Here is a 22,463-nt window from a genome sequence, read left to right as displayed (position 1 = left end):
TTCCTGGAGTGCCACCCTACTGCACATCAAATGAGCCCACTGAGAAGTAGGAGGCGGGATCTCATTACCAGCAAGATCCAGAAGTGGAGAGCATCCTCTGGACTCGAGATCCCTGCTCAGTGAACCTCCTGGATCCAGAAGAATATAACATCAGAGGAGCATCAGTAGATCCAGGAGCCAGAGCAGGGAACACACTGATGGATTTTCTAAGCCACAGAGCAAGGCAAGCTGAGTGCTTTTGTGCAGAATGGGGTGCCTCTTGGAACTTAATTAGGGAAGCAGGGCTTGCTGACCCAAGGAAGGGCGGCTGAGTGCCTTTGGGCTGAGGCTTACCAGAGTGGGGTGCCTCTGGGCTCTTAATTCAGGGAGCTGGATCTGCTGACTCACAGAGCTGCATGCCTTCAAATTGAGGCTAACAGTGGAGTGTATGTCCCTTTCACCATTTATCAGCAGACCCGAAAGAACTGTGTAACATGTCTTGATAAACAATTCCAACCTGAGCATTTCTCACTGACATTCCAACTTGTTAACTTCCTTAATACACCCTGTAATCATGAACTTTGTGAGTTCTGTGTAGCTACTGCAGTGGATATTAGAACCCAGAGAGGTGAAAAAGAGAACATTAATTAGGACAACACCACGTTCTCCCTTTGAAGAGTCCTGTTGTAGAAGAGTCTGCACAGATGTGGGGGGCCTGTAGAGAAATCAGTGTTACAGTCGCCAAGTTTCAGGTGTGTATAATGGAATGCTATTTTTGTTTAGAAGTTCACTGGCTGGGCATTCCAGAAGGATAAACTTCAAAATAGCATGGTCATAAATTATGTGTTGCTTTAGCCTATAGGCATTTTCCTAAAGTGAGTCTGAATAATTTTTTAAAGAAAAGAAGTACTTTTTTTTGTTTTGTTTCAAGGAAACAAGAGATTGTCCCGTCTCCAAGCAGGAGAGTCTACTGACAGGATTGTATCAGTGAAGCAGCAGGGTGCCGAATGGCAGGTGGAGCCCCGCTGCCCATTTCCTGCCCCGGGCCTCCCGCAGAGGCAGGGCTGATCAATACAAAGTCAGACCGCACATACACACAAACCACAAAACCAACCCACTGCCATGGAATTCCAAGCCTATACATCTTCACGGGAGCCGAAAGCCTCCTATTTCTCCTTGGGGTGGCTGGTAGACTTGAAATGATGACGTTGAACTTAGCAGGCCAACGCTTACTAGACACACCACCCAGGGCTGCCTTTCTGCCTGCGGTATCAAGAAAAACTTGACGTTGTGGTTGGGCATTGGGTTGCTAATTGCAAGGTCAGTGGTTCAGAGACGAAGCTATCTGCTCCCGTAAAGATTACTGTCTCGGAAACCTATGGGTTAGAATCAAACCGAGGGCAGTGGTGTTTAACACCGCACATGCATGTCCACCTATTTCCCAATACTGAGTAGGAAAATAGGTTTTCTTCAAACACATGTAGACCCGTCAAAAAACCCCAGGAAGAGCATGGCCACGACCCTTACTTCCCCCTTACTTCCCCAAGCACCAAGATTTTGCCAAACAAGTCACAGACTGCTTCGTTAAACCTAATGATTGCCATGTGAAACCAAATTCTCCCAAGAAAGCAAACAGGCAAACACATCCCCGTCACGCATGAACGCTCCTATGTAACATTTCACTCGCGCTTAGAAGAGATGCAGCTTGTTTAGCCAAGGGAGGAAGTGTCCTGAAAGCTAAACACAGACAATACCCCACGTCTCCAAAGGAGGGCACCACAACAAACAGGCGAGAAGGGAGAGGGCAGAGGAGAAGGACAGGGTTCTCTGAGCAGAAGCCATACCTTGGTCTGGAATGTACAAAACATGTGCGTTAAAAACGGATGCTCCCAGGCCAGCGAGAGGACTCTCTTCTCCACCATCGTACACTCCACATCGTCGTCCATCAAGACCACATCTTTCTTTAAGGCTTTTATTGCAAAAACCTGGTTGGTTTTCTTGAACTCTGCTAGGAAGACCTAGAAGAAAGGGGAAGAATTAGGGTGTTTTGTTTTAGAATGTGTGAGTTGCACTCGAAGGAGAGAGGGCTCCTCTACTCCCTTATCTTCATTCTGCCCGTCGCCTTCGAGACTCAGTCAAAGCATAGTGACTCATGGGGTTAGAACACTACCTCCCAGGGCCATACTCTCTATTGGTACCTTTCAAGGGGTTCCCCCAAACCACTACTCAGTGGGATGGGTGACTCCAGGGGGAGGCACGCCTTGGGGAGATGGTGAGTTCTGTTTTGGACCACCACAAGAACGTGGATGTGGCCATAAGACCAGTGGCACAAAGCTTGCGTCTTCCCAGACCTTGCAAAAGTTTTGTTGACCTGACACCGTAGGCGAGTGACGTAGGAGAGTGCAGGAGCATCATGAAAAGGTTAGAAATACTGGGAGCACCAGCAACAGGTGCCCCAGAGACACAAAGTGTGAGCACATGCTGTTGGAGAAATGGGCTCAACACAGGGGGGTGGGGAGTGACCAACCTTCATCTTGTACCAAAGGCAACATCTGCCAAGTGCAAGAAGGTGAAGGGCATTACAACCACGGATGCCTGGATCTGACCAATTCCAGTTCAAATTGCATGGCCTGACTGCCCAGGGTCTTGAATAATTCACAGAATCAAAGCATTCATTCCAACAAGAGGCAAGGTGATGGGGAGGAGGACATTGCGGGGGGTGTGGGGGGGGCACTGGAAACTTTCCTGCTGAGCATAAAAGAGTTCTTCAGTTTTACCCAGGTTTTCAAGGCAAAAATGGGCCTACATTGGCAATAGAGTTCTACTTAGGGACGTCAAGTAATACCTAATTGGTGCAACCTGTTTTGGTGCAAGTCAGAAGGTCAGTGGTTCCAGTCCACTCAGAGCGACCTTGTCAAAAGGCCTGGCAACGAATGCCTTTCAGAGACATGTGCCATTGCAAACCTAATGGATCACAGCTCTTCTCTGATACATATGGGGTCGCTATGAGACAGTGACGGCAAATGGCTTTGGTTATGGACTTAATGCATGAACGCCACTTTACCTGACGGCACGGAGTCACCTTTTCAGCTCCTCCAGGGTGTCAAGCATTCTGCTACATACTTGCACATGCTAGCTAATTTAATGTCCCCTCACAACACTCTGCAAGACAGAGTCACATACTTGTTTTCTAGAGAAGAAAACAGAGGTCAGAGAAGTGAGGTCCATGCTCAAAAAGATGGAGCTACTTCGTGGCTGAGAGATTTCAAAATGTACTCTTTCCATTTGATTCCATGAATCTTACACGAGAGTTTCAACAACGTTGCTTTTGCACATGATGTAGGAGCAGAGGGCAGACAGATGCAAGGACATGGCATTTGGAGACAGATAATTCCAGCTCCAGTCTCCTCTCATAGCCAGCGAGGAGCTGCGGGAATCCCAACAAGTCAATTAACCTTCTGGGGCTTTGCTTCCTAACCTGCACCTGACATAATGATGACTGGTTCTCTAATTTAAAAGACTGAGTCAAATCTAATAGCATGTGAGAAAGTGATTTGCAAATGATACCATGCTCTCCAAATGATAGTTATTAAAAACATTTGTCATTTATTTCTTCCACGGAAAGCCAACCATGTTAAAATAAGACCAAAATGAATGTGTCTAGGCTTAAAATAATCTAGATGAGAATCCAGTCAAATGGATGGGTGACGTGCAGATTATAATTTGAGCATCAAAGCAGATTGAGAACAGGGATAAAGAGGCTACCACTTTGTTAAGAACCATGCTTCCTCCACAGAATCTAAAACAAAAGCAACTGATGGATTCTTATTGTGAGATGGGGAAACAGGGTGGTCTAATTTTTGTTTTTACGCTTTCTCCTGCTTTCTCCAGGCCACACTGTCCAACTCTCTCAGGGTGCAGGGACATGGGGCCTGGCCTCAGTCAGGATATCATCCTTCCTTGGACAGAGAGCAGAGAGTCTCCAAGTTCCTGGTTGACCCTTGTGGTGATCCTATGGCTTCTAGGTTTAACTACATCCTTCCTATTGTGACACCCTTCTCGTGGTTTCCAACCTCGGTGTCATTGCTAGTTGTTGTTGAGTCACCTCTGCCTGCTGACAAACCCACACGTCAGTGTAGAACTAGGCCCCCCATGGTTTCCAAGCAGACTGATAGGCAGCTTTCACTGGGCGGGTTTGAACCTCCAACCTTCAGGCAAGTCGTAAAGAACCCAACCATTTGTGTCGCCCGGGGAAGCCTTCTTTCTTACCCACCTTATGGAAATGTAGAAATTCACATGGGAACAAGGAAAGATAAACATTTCGTTCACAATTAAGAATCCTCTTTTGGTAATTGCTTCTTTCAATAAAACATCCTAAAAGCAGCCATAGACTAAAAACCTGAAAAGACAATTTCTATCTATCTAATGTGCTTTCAATTTTTGGTAACAGGTTATAATTGCACATTAATTGGTGCTAAATTATAATGAGGACTGGCTTTAAAACTGCCTAGGAAGCTCAGATTAACGCCAAATGGGTCTGTGATGGTTAATATTACTGTGGAAATGAGCTATAAGAATGAATGGAGATCGGCAGCAGTACGCAGGGCAGAGGCGGCTTTTTCTCGAAGATGTTGAAACCAAGCTCCCAAGTGGAACGCACTGCTATTCAGTTATGGTGGGTGCTCAGCTGCATTTTAGTTAATTATTAAATAAAGTGGGTAAATTTTCAAAGTCTGGTGAGCAGGTGTGGAGTACAGTGCTGGTTTTTTGCATGAGCAGTCATTGGGCTAAAATTCCCTCAGGCGTTGCAGCCAAGTATATAAAACAAGTATATAAAACAACCGGATCACAACTCATACATCAGCTTTCCTAAGAGTCCACTGAGCGATCTAAAATACCCTGAGAAGATATTTGATGTACCAGCTAGGGTGCTCCAGAGAAACAGAATCAATAGTATGTACTCATATGTATTTATGGATAGACAGACATGGATGTATTTACCCTATAGATCACTTCCACAGCAACATCTGACAGTTAACCAAACAGAACACCATCGCCTACCCAGGTTGACACACAAAATTAACCATCAACCCTTGCCATCACTAGCTTGAAAATTGTCTGCAGTCTGAAAGTGGAATTATAATTTCTTAAACACCGTCTTCTTCCTTTTCTCTCTCCTCTCCTTCTCCCCTGCCCCGCCCCTTCTCCCCCTCCTTCCTTTAGCCTCTGAGATGGACAGAGCACTCGCAGCATGAGTGTGCTGCAGGAAGAATTCCGAGAAGGGAATTTCCGCCAGAAACTTCCCTAGGATTCTCAAGATAGGAAATGGGGGAAATCATCTACAAAGTGAACCACCACTTGAGGGTTTGAAAAAGTAGCAAGGGAGGGGGAAAGAGGAAAGTGAATTAGGAAGTAGCTGAGGCACCTTGCTATTCCACTCAGAAAGGTTGAGACGAAACCCCTTCAAGGTAGAGCGTCTTTATGGACACAAGCCGCTGTTGGCCCACAGTCCTCTGGGTCCCAGCTACGCCATCATCTCCCTACCCTCTCCTAAAAGACTCAGCAATGCACTCTCCACACACCACACAAGGACCAGGCGTTTGGGTTTTCCATGTCTGGAATTTGGTGGGTAGGATTCACGACCATGGTATCATACCTTGCCAAAGCTTCCTTTCCCCAACATTTTGTGCAATATAAAATCCTCAATTTGCAGCTTGATATGTAGAGATGGTCTTTCTGTGCTCAGTTCAGGTTCTGGAAGTAGGCACATTTTATCCATCCCGTCCATTGGAGAATCCCAGGAGATTCCTTGGGGCTCTGAAAAGGACAAGCCAATGGTTACAAGGAAACACGGAGTCACGGAGGGCCATTCTAGACCCCCAGATCACAGGCTAACTCTTCTACCTCCCCTTCTGGGGCTCTGTTGATCCTGCCGGGTGTGTAGGGGAGGTGAGTGGGCTGGCAGCAGGAGGCTGCATCTCCTGCCTGTTGTGGCCCGCCTGGTATTTGGGGTAAGGACTATGTCTCTTTATACAAAAAAAACAAACTCTCTGCCGCTGAGTCACCTCACATCGACCGTATAGCACAAGGTATACGTGCCCCCTGAAGTTCTGGGGTTGTAACTCTATAAAGCCCTGTCTTTCTTCTTTGGAGTGGCTGGTGGTTTTGAACTGTTGACCTTGCAGTTAGTAGCATAGTGCATAACCCCTATGCTACCAGGGCTCCTCTCTTTATACAAAAAGGTATCAAAAGTTCGTGGAAAAATCTAATGATCTTTTAATTCCATTTTTTTTCCTGAATTTTTTGAAGCCCCCTTGTTTAGTCAATAGATTGGGGAAAATCTCAACTTAGGAACATATTTCATTTGGAAAAACTGGGGGATAGAAAGGTGACGGTGGAGCAGCACGAAGAACATAAATTAGCGCCCCTGAACTGGACATGTGACGAATGTCGAGAACATGATGGCAAATGTTCTGCTTCCTGTATGTTCATCACAAGTTTGAAAAAAAAAATGTAAAAGAAACATATTCCACTCAGTACAAAATCATATACATAAAACCAGTGAGCCCTTCGAATGTCAGATCATGGACAAATTGGAAATTTTCACCAAATTTGAGGAAACAATGATCCTCTCCATGATGTATGCGGCTCCAGTCACAGTGACATCAGTCCCCATGCCTTCTGCTGCGACGCCAGGGGAAAGAGCTGATGGCATCAGTCACCAGCCTTCCGTGAGAGCCCGCGCCACTGCACTCGGCTCGGAGGCAGGCTTTCTTTGGGAGACAGTCCCGCCATCTACCCCAAGCCCTTTACAAAAACCTGTAAGCCAATTTATTCCTTGTTCTGAGCCAGAACAGAAGTGCAAAACATATTAGGGCCTGTGTGCTTAGTCCTCTTATAAGACCCATAAAGACTTCCACAAAGATTATAGCCTTGGGAGCCCGTGGGACAGTTGTACTCTCTGCTGAAGGGTGCCAGGAGTCAGAGGCAGCTAGATGACAATGGGTTTAGGTTTGTCCATACCCTCTTAGAGCATGATCGTTATTTGCAATCCCTGGGAGATAAACATAAACATATATATTTATATCACCGCCATTCATGCAGACTCATGGCATCCTCTTTATTTCCGAGTCTGTGTATGTGTGTGTGTATATATATATAAAAAATATATTTATATCACCACCATTCATGCAGACTCATGGCATCCTCTTTATTTCGGAGTCTGTAACTGTTGACCAGAGTAGAACACCCCATCTTTCTCCCTTGGAGCTGCTTAGCTGCTGGTAGTTTCAAACTATCGACCATTTGTATTGCAGGCCAGTGCGTAACCGGTATACCACCAAGGTGTGTGCATGCACGTGCACACACACACACACACACACTGTTTTGACATACAATTCAATGACTCAAAGGCATCACAAAGAGTTGTGCAAACCTTTTATATTGTGATTTTCATCAGCTGCTGTTACGTTGACTCTGACTCATGGTATAGCCCTATGCATAGTAGAACAAACTGTTGTCTAGACATGCACCGTTTTAATTATCATTGGACTATTCTAGAATCTCTTTCATAGTCTTCTTTAAAAAGCCAAGAAGATAAGTGCTTTCAAATGTATGTGAAATGATCAGCACCCAGCATCATGTGGTTATACCCTTTCAAAAAACGACCTTCAGAGGGTAGGCCAGATAAATCCCCAAAATGTCATAAAATGTAAATGGATTTGGGGCCTGAAGGCCTCATCCTTTCTAGTCTTAAATTTCAAAAGAAATTCCCAAAGGTGCAGAATAAGACTATCTTCTATGATATCCCCACCATTGATCACATGATAGACTCATTTCTTTAGAGCCACTTAACAGTGATAGAAAATCACATTCTCAAGAAAATTTTCAACTTGGTTCCTTCAGACCTCTTCCATCACAAAAGTATCCTAATGAGGGGTAGTTTTTGTTTTCAATTCTATGAAGTATGAGCTTCTTCACTGGTGGCAGGGCCTGACATTCTTAAATAGTGCGGTATCACCCATCAGATCAGGGACACCTGGGATTTTAAATCAAGAGAACTCAGATTAAAGTTAAGAAAGATTAATTCCTGACATGGATCCGGACAACTACCTTTTTTCCCTGGTGCTGGTAAGTATGGCAGCTTTGTTTCATCTTTCGTGGAACGCGGGAGACCAATTTCAACTGGACCTTCTCTGCAGATATGCTCAGTATCTCGTAAGCAGCGAGCCTAGATCACAAACAAACAGTCAGTCTCCCCACTGCGGATGTAGAGTTCAGCTTGCTGTTCATAGGGACAAGCGTCACCTTACATTCTTGAGTGTGGGCGACAACCGAAGCTTCTTTCCTTTCAGCACACTTTCGGAATTTCCCATCCAGTATATTCACCAGCTTCACACCTTTCTAAAAGTTAACTGTATTCTCCCATGCTTCCCACCACACTCCATCACATATAAAAATGTACAGTTAATGGGAAAAATAGACCGCCTAGGCAATGTCAATTCTCAAAGAGAGATGGTCCATAACTATGGAAATTCACCATCCAGCAAATGCAAAGTTAGAAAATAGCAAGACAAAAGCTGCCCTGGACCAAGCCTCACTGTTCTCAGAGTATTCTACAATGGAATCTATTAAATAAGTACCCCTGTATCCCACACCAGGCTATCAGATCGAGTAGGTATAAAACTTGTAGTAAATCCACAAAAATTGCAGTTCATTTGTTTTTGTTCTTGCTTATTGCATGAAGAATGTAAGACATTTTAAGGAAATACAGAACAAATGCGCTAAAGAAACAGATATCTCAAATAGGGTTATAGGTATGACTATGAAAATCAGGAGGCAGGACTATTTCTCAGAACATATTTCATGTTGTTTGAAAGATCAAAGAGCAAAAAGACTCAAGAGGTTATTTTTGAGTTGAACTTCCAGGACCTTGTCAACAAAAAGTCTTTCCTACCTGTTGAGTGCTCTCAATCATTGCCAGGGCTTCAGCCATTAGCTTCTGGTTGATGCCACACAGGTTGGCCACCTTTGTCTGGCACTTGTGATGCACGTTCATGCCACATGCTACAAGGAAGAAGGGACCACAGTGAGCAAGAATAGCAAGTGTCTTGGCCTCTGATTGTGTAGAAGGATCAACTGGACAATCCCCAGCCCCATCTTCCCATCAGAAGACAAGAAAAATAAGGCAGTGCTTTTATGATGCCATTATGTGATCCACCGTCTCTTCCCTGCAACACACACACACACACACACACACACACACACACACACACGGTCCTCAAGGTTCACGAGAACTGATTCTCTCTAGAGGTAGAGCCAGCATGCCCTGTTGGTAGGAGTGAGAGTCTGGACTCACTAGGGGTTTGGATTGTACCACTGATGACAGAGAAGAAGAGAAAGAGTGGCCCTGGCTTTCTCTAGCAGTAACCTGAAAGGCTAGAATCGAAAGATGCTTTTCTTTCACTCTGTACACTAAACCTCAGCCTGCTTCCTTTCAGTAACGGCCTTCAAGGAGCTTCCAGATCCTCCAAACAGACGCTGCATGACCAGCCTACATCAGAAGTGAAATTGAGGACTCAGGGTGGTTGTGTGCATTTGTGTGTGTTCAGGGGTGGGGATACGTTGGGGGCACAGGCATGACCCCTGCATGGTCAGAATGAGCCAGCTGATGGCAGTCTCCTGAGAGAGCAGTTGAGAAGATAGGTGGGACCCAGTGACCTCCTGAAGCCCAGTGAATCCTATCAGTATTTCTAAAATTTATTTGAGGCTATTGAAGAAAATCATTTTTGTGGAACAATGAATTACTGGAAAAGGCAGGCACATTTAAGTAGAGAGCTCTGTGTACTCTTCTCCTTACTCCCTGTGGATCTCATAACGTAGTTTTATATGTAAATAAAGACCCTTTGGCAGTCCACGCTTGTTTGGGCATGGTATGGTTTCTCTCAATGTGCTAATAGCCCTTGGAAAGACTAAAAAGCACCACTTTCATCTCCTCCTATTGCCCTTCATTTTGTCACTATCCCCAGGACCCTCTTGTCTTAACTGTCCTAAGGTCCATGCATCTCTTTCCTCTTACTAGCAAATGCCCTTCAAACAGTGTGATAGAGAAGATGTTGAATGAAACAGCGACAGGAAGAAAGGCTAGTGGGGATTGTTCTGCAGAGATGGGACACCATGCCTTAAGGGTGTTATCAGTGATGAAGACTTGCTTAGAAACAAACAAAATAACCTCTCCGGAATATTGATTACATTTTCTAGTTGTGGAGAAACGTTTGCTGTGCTATTTTTTCTCTAAGTGATGGTTTTTTTCCCTTGTGTCCTTCCTCTTTGGCAATGAGAAGTCAGGCTATACTGGTTCTGCCTCGGGGACTCGAGTGGGCAGAAAGCTAAGATCGCTCATTAGACCTCACAAGGGGAAGAAACTAGACACATGTGTGCCCCTACTACAATCTCCTCCTGTTACCTATGTGCTTACCGTGGCCTGCGTGCCTGAGATGACATAGCTTATGAGATTACATTACTCCCTCTCTCTGCTCGGACCGTGCTCCTGAAGTCATGACTGAGGAGGTGAGCTTTTGCATGCTGTCTCTCTTGTCTGATGTCTCTTTAATTTACCCCTCAATTACACAACTGCCCCTTGGACCCATCTGATGATGGGGAGGCTGGTTCCCCATGTAGTGGCCACCTGAAAACTGGTGTTGGAGGTTTTGATCCAGTTTTCTGGCACCCGTATATGTGACTCTCAAAATCGGTGTCGTGACAGGAGTTGTTGTTGTTGTTGTGGTTGGTTCTGACTCCTAGTGACCTCACATGACGGAGTATAACTCTCCCAAAGGTTTCCTTGTCTATAATCTTTATGAGAGAGCTTCACCAGGTCTTTCTCCCATGGAGTCACAGGGGAGATTTGAACTGCAATTCTTTCAGTGAGCAGATGAGCATGTCACTGTTGCACACACAAGGCTGTTTCCAGGAAGGGTCTCGCTCCACACTATCAATTCTGACTCATGGCGACCCTATAGGACAGGGAAAAACTGCCCTTGTGGGTTTCTGAGACTGTAACTTTCCCAACCCCCACCCCTAAATTTATTCAAATATTTAATTGGAAGGAAACACATCTGGAACAAATGTCATTGGAGTTCATATAAAAGGAAAGCGAAGCCATGAGAACTGTTATCATGAACAACAGGCTTCATCTGGAACCAGAAACATGAACAAGCCTAGAAATCGTAACCGCTCGCCCTCGCATGTGACCAGTGGCGCCACTCGTTTTCTGTAGCGGTTCACTTTACTGCTCTAGGCAGGGCTGTTTTCAGCTGATAGTTGAGACAGGTCATCCATGATCTTACTGGGTTCGTTTCCTCCTCCTTCCTCAAAAAATACACAAAAAGAAAGCAGTAGGGGGAGTTGTCCCACCTTAAAGATACAACCTCCTGATAAGATCAGTGGGCTAGCAAGGAGTACTCTTTATGGGAGCAGAGTCCCATAAGCCTGAAAAGGACCCCACAGAGGAGGTTGGAAAGAAATCAGGCAAGCCATTTAGAAACCTATAAAGACCTCAAACAGAGCATGCTCATACCCATTTTTCTCCCTCGGAGCACCTGATGGTTTGAAACTGTGGACCTTTTAGATGGAAAGCCAACTGCTAACCACTATACCACCGGGCCTCCCGGCCCCTTCAGAAGGGCGGGGGCTCCCAACTGTGATTAGATGGGCTTGCTCCTGGCAGGAGTGGCCACTAGAGTCCTAATTAAGAGGGTAAAGATCATAGAGATGGAGCTATCTGCTGCACATTAGAGATTATGGCTTAAATTCACAATTACATTCACGTTTAATTGTTGGAAGAAGCTCATAACAGAACCGAAGTTTTCTTTCATCTTTTTAAATCATATAAGTTATTGCTCTAGATTTCACCAAAGGAGGTAAAAAAAGAACAGGAAGTGGAGTGGGAAATACCTGGGAGGAGCAAGTTATTGAGGTCAGAGCACAGGCGTCGCAGGGAGCAGGGCTGGTTACAGCTAGCACACGACGCGTGTGCCCTTGAGCTGGTCATGGACTCTGTGCTTCAGATTACAAATCCAGTGCCCTGAGCTAAACAATGGGCTTCTAGCTGGAAAACGTAACAGCCCAGAGTGGGGAGGATTCTGACTCATTAGTCCTGAAAACAGCCAGCTGTAAGACTAATGTTGTTTCTGGATGGGGCACACAATGTATTGGACAACTTGGGGGAAAAAAAAAGGTTAGAGGTCCAGTCTACCCTGAGGTGACTTGGAAGAAAGGGCTGGTGATTTACTTACAACCCCCACCCACCCAAAAAAAATCCTATGGAGCATAGTCTACACCAACAGATATAGGGGTGCCACACCTTGGAATAAACTTGATGACATGTGGGTTGTTTGTTATTTTAAGAACTAACTCATTTACAGTGTTCATCTGATCCTTACATAGAGAGAGACAGACGTTCTAAGAGATCTGACACGATTTCCAAACTCTCACTGACTGAACTGTGATCTCAAGTACGGTTTGATTCAACAAAAATAGACAAGTAACAATTCTTATCATGAAATTAGGCAGCAAAAGCTATAGATAATTATACAGTTATCATCATCATCATAATAAACTCACTGCCAGGGATTCAATTCTGACCCATCGTGACCCTATAGGGCAGGGCCCTGTGGATCTCCAACTCTTTACAGGAGAAGGCTCCTCTTTCTCTCACAGTTATAGTAGTATATGCATATTAGCACATTTGTGTACAAAAGTCTTAGCTTAGTCCTAAGCATCAAGTAGGTGCTCAATAAACCTCTTTCATGTTCATTACTTCTTACACTGAATTTTGTATTAAAATATTTAGTTGAAATTTTAACAGCCTTCCCTTTTAATTTTAAGATGATCACTCTTTCTCAGATAGTGCATAATAACGTTTAAGAATTTTAAACAATGCACAATAGCCAAACGTGCCCATTAATGGATAAATGGCTCAACAAAACGTGACAAGTTCATATTATGAAATATTATTTGGTCATAAAGAAATTAAAATGTTAGGTAGCTAGCTTAGGGACAAGAGGTTGTCTCTCCTATGCCTGAAAAGGACCCCACAGAGGAGGTTGGAAAGAAATCAGGCAACCTATTAGACACCTATGAAGACCCCAAACAGAGTATGCTAACACTCAAGCCCCCAAGACAGGAAGGTACACCTGGGCAAGCCAAACTAGGCCCAGGCTCATGACATCACACAGGTGGGCCTAACTCAGCCAATGGGGTCTAGCAACCATCAACCATGCCTTCCCCCAGCCAGGGGGTGGGCTAGAATAAAGGCAGGGAGCATGCTCTGGGAAGCTCTTACTCTGCTCCTGGTCAGAGGCAGGTAGAGGGGGAGGCTCTCTCTCCCCTGAGTGGACTCACAAACCCCACTCTAGGCCTACTTGGGGCCCATAGCCTCTTAGCCACATGCTCTCAGCCTCTAGGGTTTTTGGGCTTCTGGCCTCCAGGACCCCCCCTCCCCCCACCCGAGATCCACATGTGTGGGTGTTCTTTTCCATGGGGTTGTTCGGGTCCAGTTGTGAACCTCTTTGAGACTGTAAAACCTGAAACTTGTCCAGTCCTTCATAAAAACCCACTTGGATTACAAAACAGGCATGAATTCTTTCATCATGTGAAGCCAAGAACAGAGGTATTACCGACTCCAGAAACCTAACAAATATCTTATACGGGCTATACTTGGAGGAACTTGGAAGACATTATGCTTTGTGGAATAAGCCAGACAGAAAAGGACAAATACTGTCTGATTCCACTTAACAAGCTATCTAAAAGAGGCAAAGGAGCCCTGGTAGTGTAGTGATGACCCATTGGGTTGCTAACTGCAAGCAGTTCGAAACCACCAGCCACTCCGTGGGAGAAAGATGAAGCTTTATACTCCCATAAAGAGTTCCAGCCTCAGAAACCCACATGGGTAGTTCTACCCTTTCCTGCAGGGTCACTGTGATTCAGTATTGAGTCAAGGACAGTGAGTTTAGTTTTTGGAAAATAGGCAAAGGCCAAGAGACCAAAGTCCACTAGTGGTTAGTAGTCACAAGGGGGCAGAAAAAGCAAACAAACAAGGAAAACCTTTCAGAGAATAAAGGATTCGTGTAGCAGAGATCGCTCTTTGCTCCTTACAATGGTAGCCAGCCCTGGGCTTGTCACTGACCCTCCGTTGTGGGGGAGCGCCACCATGATAGTTAATGCCTTCTTGTTGTGGTTGGGTGCATTTGAGAAAATTCTGACTTGCCGAGGCCCCATGTGACAGCCTATAGGGCTTTTTCTGGGCTGTAATTTTTCTGGAAGAAGATCACTTCAACCTTTGTGCTAAGCAGCTGAGCGCTTAGGTCTTTGTTACTAACCTATCAGGTGGCTGCATGATCTCCTTGAATGTAAAAGGTCCCTTTCGATGACTATTTTCATAGGGATTCTAAGGAGGAGGGAAGGCAGTGTGGGGACTGGAGGGGCCCCTACATCAGAAGAAGGTTTAGGAGAGGGCAAGATTCAAAAAGAGAGGGGGGCAAAGAGGGAGGAGCAGAAGGGACGCAAGGATAGGGAACAAGAGATGCGGGCAAAGGCATCTAGGTGTGAACAGAGCTGGCGGGGAGGAAGCAGGGGGCGAGACCCACTAGCGAGCTGGGGAAGGAAAAGGAGAGGGACAACAGGGGAGGAACAGGGGACACAAGAAAAAGGGAGGAAGAGACTTGAAATGAAGGTGGTGGAAGAAAAGGGAATGGAATGGGAAAGGGAGAATGTTAACAAAAATAGAATAGAACCCAGCAGGGCCCGTGAGCTGTGGAACCCTGTGGAAGTTCTAAGCTGTAAATAGGCAGAGTCAGACCTCAGCGAGTGGGAGTCGGGGCTCTCGGGAAGAGAAACCATGAAGAATCAGACAGGCAGAGGGGAGGAGACTTCGATGACTGATGTTTCCCTTTCCTTGTATACAAACTCTGAAATTCGATTCAGACTCTGAGCTCTTTATTGCATACGGTATAATAAAGACCCAAACCAAAACAGTTGTACATCAACTCCGACTTATGTGTCAGGACAGATGGGTTCAGAATGAACGGGAGGGTTTTCAAGGACTGAGTTGTTTTGGACGTAGATTACCACATTTTTCTTCTGAGGTGGTCCCAGGTGGATCTGCACTGCCAGCTGTTAACTTATTGTGTCACTCAGCGATTCCTATCCTTGCCCAGTCACGTGCCTGATGCTCGTGAACAGATGAAAAGAGAAAAAAAGCTGAAGCTGTATTTGCGGGCAACGAAGGAACTGTCAAGGTCAATTTGGATGGTCTGTGATTCTCGCTTTAGGGAATGATTTCAAAACCTAACCCTTTCAGCTTCCATTAAGATGCGGCTCCAGGCAACACCAGAGGTGTGAAAGCAGTTGGGATGAGGGAGAGGAGACAGCTTAAAATATAAAATAATCCTCCACCTAAATCAGCCCAAGTTATCACTTTAAGGATAAGACATATAATCATTGTCAGAGACAAACTCAAAGAGGGCCTCAAAGAGACAAGAAAATGACGTAGGGTTCATTCTAACTGTTTTTTATTAAAAGGTTTTTGCAGCAGGGAGATGCCCTCTTTTTATGAATATGCTATCCTGACCCCATCCCTGCCCTGGCTCCCTAATCCAAGCACACGGGGACTTTGTCAGATCCCTTCTCCTTTGGCTTTTCCCCTCCCTAGGCCAGAGACCTGGCTTTACAGCATCCCGGTTTCAAAAGTTGCCTTAGCAACGGAGTTTTATATCCAGGGCACCTTTCTCTTTTCTGAATCAGTTCACCAGTGAGGAAAGGCAGGCAGGGGTGCTGCTCTAACCCTGGGCCACAGAGGAAAGAACAGAGGAGGAGAACAGCTTGCTGAGCTGGACCGTGCCATTGCCTGGACCCCGAGTCTGGGATGTGCTGTCTGGGATGGGTTCTCAACATGAAACCACAGGAGTAGCTGCTTTGCGTGGGACCAGCAGTCAAGTCACTGTGCAGGGCTTGTTGTTTGGTTGGACTCAGAAACAAAACACCTAGGATTTGTCTTTCGTGCAATGGAGCACAGCAAGGACACAGGCCAGCCAGATGTGCCAGTATGGTGAGAGGGCAGGCCTAGAGCAAACAGGAGACAGCAGCTCTGGGCAGAGTGAACTGGGATTCCTGGCCAAGGAGCCGGGTCCCAGGAGAAATGCTGTCTTGTGTTTTTCCCCCCTACCCCCAGGGCGATGGTATCACCGAGAGGCAATGGGCCAGGAGACTTGACCTCTTTAACCTGAACTTGTGTGCACTTTTCTAAAAGGAGAGAGAGAGTATGAGGGTACTGTGAGGTGGGAGGAAAAGAAGAGTGAATGCTTGCTGGTCCAGGAAGAGCTCCCTCAAGGTGACGGGGGATGGCTGGGCTGGTTGAAGATACCCTGCAATCTTCTCCCTGAGCCCTCAGTGAGGTTGTGAATTTCCTCCCCAGACATGACTCCGCCATGGGGCCAGTGGCCTCGTCACACTGCGCAGACTCACCGTCACACTTCAGCCCTTGCCTCGCCAGTCCCCACAACAGGGTCCCACAGTGCTCACAGAACGTTGGGCTCTTGTAATTGTAGACTTTAAATCGATGCGGCATGTCGATTTTGAACCGCTCCTTGTGGAACTGAAAGAAAGGGACAATGTGATTGTTCAATGTGGCCCTGAGTTCCCTGCCTGGATGGCTTAGCAGACACATTAGCATAACAAGATTTCTCTCTCTCTCTCTTTTAAATGGTATGTGCATTTTCTTTTCATTACATAAATTGGGGACAAAACATGATCAGATCAACACAGATCACAAAGCATTCAGGACGGAGGCTTGGTTGCCTACCAGAAAATTATCTGGAATTCATTTTCAAAATCGAAATAGACCCAGTGAGAAGCACTCTGCAGACTCCTTTATGTTTTAAAATATATTCTGGTTGCCACTGATGTTCCGACAGATGGATTAAACAAAGGCTGTCCTCCAAGGTTAGCATTCCAAGTGCCCTAAACACCCATGGTCAACACTTTCTTCCAGTTGTTCTCAGACCCTTGGACATCTGTGACAAGGTCCTTTTCAAAAGGAGGGACCGGGGGTTCAGACAAATGCTGACTTTGGGCTTGAAGGACACACCATTTAGAGACTTGAAGAATGGCAACCGTCGTCTGAATAACAAGCATTTAAAATAAGTCAGTCCCTGGAACCGGCTATATCTTCGACAATAATGTTTGCTTTCCAAGTGATACACCCATTACCTTTGCCCAATGCCTTTGCCTATTTGAGCCAATTCTTAACTCATAGCGGCCCTGTATGGAGGTCTGGATGTTGTTTGTCAAGCATGACGACCACACCAGACCCATTGCCATCGAGTCCGTTCTAGGTCTCAGCGACTTTATAGAGGGTTTCTGAGACAGAAATCTTTATAGGCTCAGGGAGCCTCTTCTTTCTCCCTCGGAGCAGTTGGTGGGTTTGAATGGCCAACCTTGTATTTAGCAGCCCAGTGAATATGCCCCTGTGACCCAGGTCCAAAGAAGGCAGTCCAAAGGAGCTCTTCCAGCTAAATGACAACTGGCAATATGCACATGTCATGTAATCCGGTCTCAGATGCAGTCTCAGATCTTAGCAAAGAAGGGTTAAGATTTTAGGAAGAGAGGACTAGGGCTATTTATTTAAATGGAAGCTAAGCAAACAGCGTTCTTCCCTTCTTGCTTTAATATAAATATTTCCTTTCTTCCTTAAGCCCTGAACTAATACAGTGACCTTTGGAAGACATTAAAGATTCCCTTCTCAAGAGGAACTATTGCTATGGCTTTATTTGTATGAGCAGTTCTCAAAGCATTTTCACACCTATTATGCTCAAACCGAGACGGCAACAGTTCCTGCCCAGTGCTGTGCACGGATGTGTCACACGTGCTATCTCATAGGGATCTGATGGCTCATATAATCCTCACACAATAGCCCATTAGAAGTAGCCTCAAACACAGCCTCATTTGAGAGGTGGGGAAATTAAGCATGGAGAGGGCAACAAGACACCTGCCTTCATCCCACAGCAATTTAGTGAACCGACTTCTCTATTTCTTAGCCTGGCAGTCAGAATTAGAGCCTGATTTCTCTAACAAGTTCTGTTTCTCTTTATCCAGTGGAACCAGTCTGCAAACACCAGTGTAAGGTAAAAACATGGCAGAGAAGGGAGAGAGAGAGAGAGAGCATCTTATCACTATTAGAACTCAGAGAGCAACAGGAAAATGGCAAGATGGAAATCTGTCAAAGGTAGAACACGTGAGAGACCCGGAAAAGCCGGCTAGCCCGTTGAGTTCGGCTATCACACTTTCCTGCCTACCCCTTGCCACTGAGTCAATGCTGACTCATGGTGGCCCGTGATCCCACAGGGGTTCCTGGTTTTTCATCTTTATGGAAGCAAATCCCCACCGTGCTGCTGGGTGGGTTCAAATAGCCAAGCTCTAGTATTTGATAGCAAACCTTTTGCAATAACCCCAAAACTGATCCTTACAGTATTTCAGAAATGAAACAAACAACTTAATTATGGGGGACAAGGAGAGATGAGACAAGAGGAATACTAGTGACAGCGACAATGTGGAATTCAAAAGAAGAGTTTTCCTAAGTGTTAGTTGCTCTTTAAATCAAACATCACTGCGTGCGTGCGTGTGCGTGTGTTCATACTACTGGTACAATTGGGTCCTAGTAAGAGCACAGGTATTTTTGTGCAGTATAAAAGAGTTTATTTAGTTAAGCCTATACCCTCTGCAGACATTTTAAAGCACACCACTCATCTGAGAAGTGTGCACAGCAAAGAGGCCTTGTCCGCTCCCTGTGATGGAAGCCTCGGCGGGCAGGTCTGCTCTCTCCGAGAGGAACGTTCTGAGTTTGAATAGACTGGGTGGCAACATGCTTGCTTTGTTGTTGTTGTTGTTGCTGTCTTCAGGGGGTGGTCGTGGTGGTGGTTTCTAGTTGGAGAAGCTGCAGTGTTAGCCTTCATCTAATTCATCTCAGAGCCAAGCTTCCATTATTAGTACCATTATTGAAATCCTGCACTGTGCTTTCTGTAGTTAATTCCAAGCTTGGATTAAACGTGTAACATTCGTTCTTGAAGAAGACACGGTTTCAAGGAGAGAGATTTTCCTCTGGAAACGGATTCAAGTTCAGCCACGAGTCAAGACCATCAGCGAACAGTAAGGCACAGCCATCACATTTAAGACAACGAGAGACATCTTAAGGACCTACCATGGTTTCCCGACTATTGACAGCGGATCCTGTGCACTTAGCTATGACTTTGTCAATACACTTCTTGTGGATTGCTGCGTTGCATTCTGGGAAGAAAGAAACACAGCCTAAGACGTGCAGTTTTAGGAAACAGCAGAACGAAAAGAGCAGCGGTAATACAATAAAAAGCCTTCTGACTTACGCCGGCACTGGTAACCCTGCTTGTTCAGACCCCTGCAATAGAGCACACAGTGATTCACTTGGGTGTTACAAACAGAGCGACACCAGGGGCATTTACAAGGTGAGCAGATCTGGAAACTTCCCACCATCCCAGGGCATGGTGACACCAGCAGCCCCAGGGTATAGGTTAGCAAGAGTGTTAGCCTGGGGTTTTGATTCTAAGCTTCTTTGTTAAAATGAGGAGAATTAGATAATGGGGAGCAGGGGTTTCCTTTTCATGTGAGTGTTTCCCAAACAAATATACAGACATTAAAAATGCCCGGCAGAAAAGGAAGCCTGGTCTCCTAGAAGCAGATTGCTATTCCCTTCCCTTCAAAAGGACACCCTGCTTGGTCAAGCTGAGGGGCAGCGAAACAGTGGGAGGGCCTTGATCAGATGGATTGGCACAGTGGCTGCACCAACGGGCTCACACATAACCACCATCGCGAACATGGTGCAGAACTGCAGACACGGGTCTATTCTGTTCTATTTCAGGTTGTTACAGGTTGGAGCTGACTGGAGGGTACCTGACACCATCAGCAGCAGCAGCACCCCTTAAAACTCATGGTCTCCTGAGGCTGACTCGGGATGAACAGTGCCAGCTGTGAGCTTGTTTCTGTCCTCTCCCTCAGTGTCTGAGGATATCTGCACCCAGTTCCTGAGTAGCACCCATTATTAGAAAGGAATGGGTGTCCAGGCCTCCAGTACACACAGCCTGATGAAAATGCTCCCATAGTCGACTTTCTCTCTCAATAGCAGGAGTGAACTGCTGATGCTCGTTTCGAACTCGGCCGTAACCCAAAGGGAAGAGCATCCCATCAAGAGGCGAGGAATCCAAGAACTGGAAATGAGAGTCATTTCTAGTCCCCACTCTCCCATAACCTCTGCTATGTGCTTACTGAGGCTTAATCCAATCTCTGTTTGAAGGCTGTTAAGATGCCCAAGAGGCTCATGAACATTGAAGCCCATGGGAAAGTGCTTCCTATTGCATCGAGAAGTACCAGTAAAGTTGGTCTGTGGAATACTGTTACACTGTATTGACAATAATGACGCTTCCCTCGGCCGTCCCTTCCTACCCTCTCACCCCCAGCAGCCTCCCCTTCCATCAGAAACCAAGGCTCTCTGACCTTTTCCCAGCATTTCTATTCTACAGGAGTCAGAAGATAAAAGCCTTTGATCAAAGGACATCCCTTTAAAGCTTTCCCAATGGAGGCGTGGTCCCGGAACACTCTCCTGCAATACGTATACCCATGGAATGAGTTGGGTCAGGTCTGTCGGGTGAAGAGCATGCAACAAAATGCATAACCTGAAGCTTGAAATGTCAAATTACTGTACCAGACAAACTCATGGCAAACAGAGCAGAAAGTGGGTTGTGGGAAGAAGGTGGCAGTGAACTCATGACACTTGACATGGTGGACTTTGGCCTGCTTGATGGCTCCTCGGCGTTGATGTAGAGCAAAGAAGCCTTCCGTCTCCAATTCACTCAGGTTCCTCGTGTCTGTAAGGAAAGGAAGAGAAGATAAAGGGAGGTGTTGCGATGCTGCCTGTCACAGCTGGACGGGGGCAGATTGGGATGCTCAAGGACAAGGAAGTGGGCAAGCACCAAGTACTTAGAACATTCCAATCCTAGGCATTGGTCCAGCTGACAAAATATTGAGCTTTTCCCCACAATGCTATAATCATGGAGTCTATTGTTCCAAGATTAAGAGAACATGGAAAATGACAATCAAATAATAAAAATATGATCGCCATTAAAATAAAGATAATGAATTCCAGGAGTATAACTCCCAGAATCATAATTTTAATAACTTGGAGACTCTTTAGATTATTTTATTTCTTTTATATCTAGAAACACAAAAGCATGAGGTTTAAAGAAAATAAATGGAACAACTCATGGACTACCAATTGAGATGTCTCAGCAACCAAATTGGAAGTCAGCTACCTGGCCAAACGACTGGAGTGCCCATTTCAAAGACAGATGGTGCACCAGAATATGAAAATAATCCATCAATATTATTAATATCGCACCCATTTCAAAGTTTGATGAAGACAGTTTTAAAACAATTGCAAGAGTACATCAACATGGAGTTATCAGAAATTCAAGCCTTATTCAGAAGAGTACATGAAGTAAATTATATCATTGCTAATGTTGGGTAGGTATTGGCAGAATGCAGAGAATACTAGAAAGATATTTGTCTGCATTTTACCAAGTATATAAATTCAAATTATATGTAACATTTTAAGGAGAGGAATTTCAGAACACCTACTTGTGCTCATGCAGAACCTGTACATAGACCAAGAGGCAGCTGTTCAAACAACCAAGAAATACTGCCTGGTTTAAAATCAGTAAAAGTGTGTGTCAGGGTTGTATTTTTCACCACACTTATTCAAACAAATACTCTGAGAAGCTGGACTATATTACGCACGTGGCAGGCATCAGGATCGGAAGAGGACTCATTAACAATCCACAATACAAAGATGACCAAACATCGAAATAAAGAGTACTGCAAACATTCACTGATGAAGATCAAAGACTACAGCCGTCAGTATGCACTATACCTCCACACGAAGAAACACAAATCCTCACAGTTAGACCAAGAAGCAGCATCATGATAAACAGAGGAAAGACTGAAGTCAATAATTTTATATTACTTGGATCCCCAATCAATGACTATAGAAACAACAGTCAGGAAATCAAACAATATGACCAAGGACAACTCAATTGCAAAAGATGTTTTTCAAGTGTTTAAAAGCAAAGCTGTGACTTGGAAACGAAAACGCACCTGGCCTGAGTCCTGGTATTTTCAATTCTTTCATATGCCTGTGAAATGTAGCAATGAATAAAGAAAAGCCAGGAGGCATTGATGCGTTTGATTCATAATGTGGGCAAAGAAGATGAAATATACCACAGACTTCCACAAAATAAAAAAAGCTGTGTTGGAAGAAGAACTGCCAGAGTATCCCTTAGAAGTGAGGATGGTGAGACTTTATCTTATGGACTTTGGACAAGTTATTAGGAGGGACCAGTCTC

The 22,463-nt window shown here is 45.2% G+C and overlaps 1 protein-coding gene across 1 annotated transcript in view; it reads right to left on the bottom strand.

Moving 5' to 3' along the window:
- PRKCQ (protein kinase C theta) overlaps window positions 1–22,463 on the bottom strand; it is a 116,229-nt gene that overhangs the window by 86,060 nt on the left and 7,706 nt on the right. Inside the window, exons 3-10 of the mRNA XM_004712624.4 lie at window positions 20,768–20,930; window positions 19,416–19,447; window positions 19,235–19,320; window positions 16,504–16,633; window positions 8,936–9,045; window positions 8,092–8,209; window positions 5,636–5,796; window positions 1,824–1,997 (exon numbers count right to left, since the gene is read on the bottom strand). Coding sequence (XP_004712681.2) covers window positions 1,824–1,997; window positions 5,636–5,796; window positions 8,092–8,209; window positions 8,936–9,045; window positions 16,504–16,633; window positions 19,235–19,320; window positions 19,416–19,447; window positions 20,768–20,930 — 974 coding nt within the window. The remainder of the gene's footprint in view (window positions 1–1,823; window positions 1,998–5,635; window positions 5,797–8,091; window positions 8,210–8,935; window positions 9,046–16,503; window positions 16,634–19,234; window positions 19,321–19,415; window positions 19,448–20,767; window positions 20,931–22,463) is intronic.

The sequence above is a fragment of the Echinops telfairi genome, unplaced genomic scaffold (assembly GCF_000313985.2).
Source record: "Echinops telfairi isolate 266 unplaced genomic scaffold, ASM31398v2 ScPeMD7_7473;HRSCAF=8511, whole genome shotgun sequence".
NCBI classification, from domain to species: Eukaryota; Metazoa; Chordata; class Mammalia; order Afrosoricida; family Tenrecidae; genus Echinops; species Echinops telfairi.
This window is presented reverse-complemented; position numbering and strand designations above follow the sequence as displayed.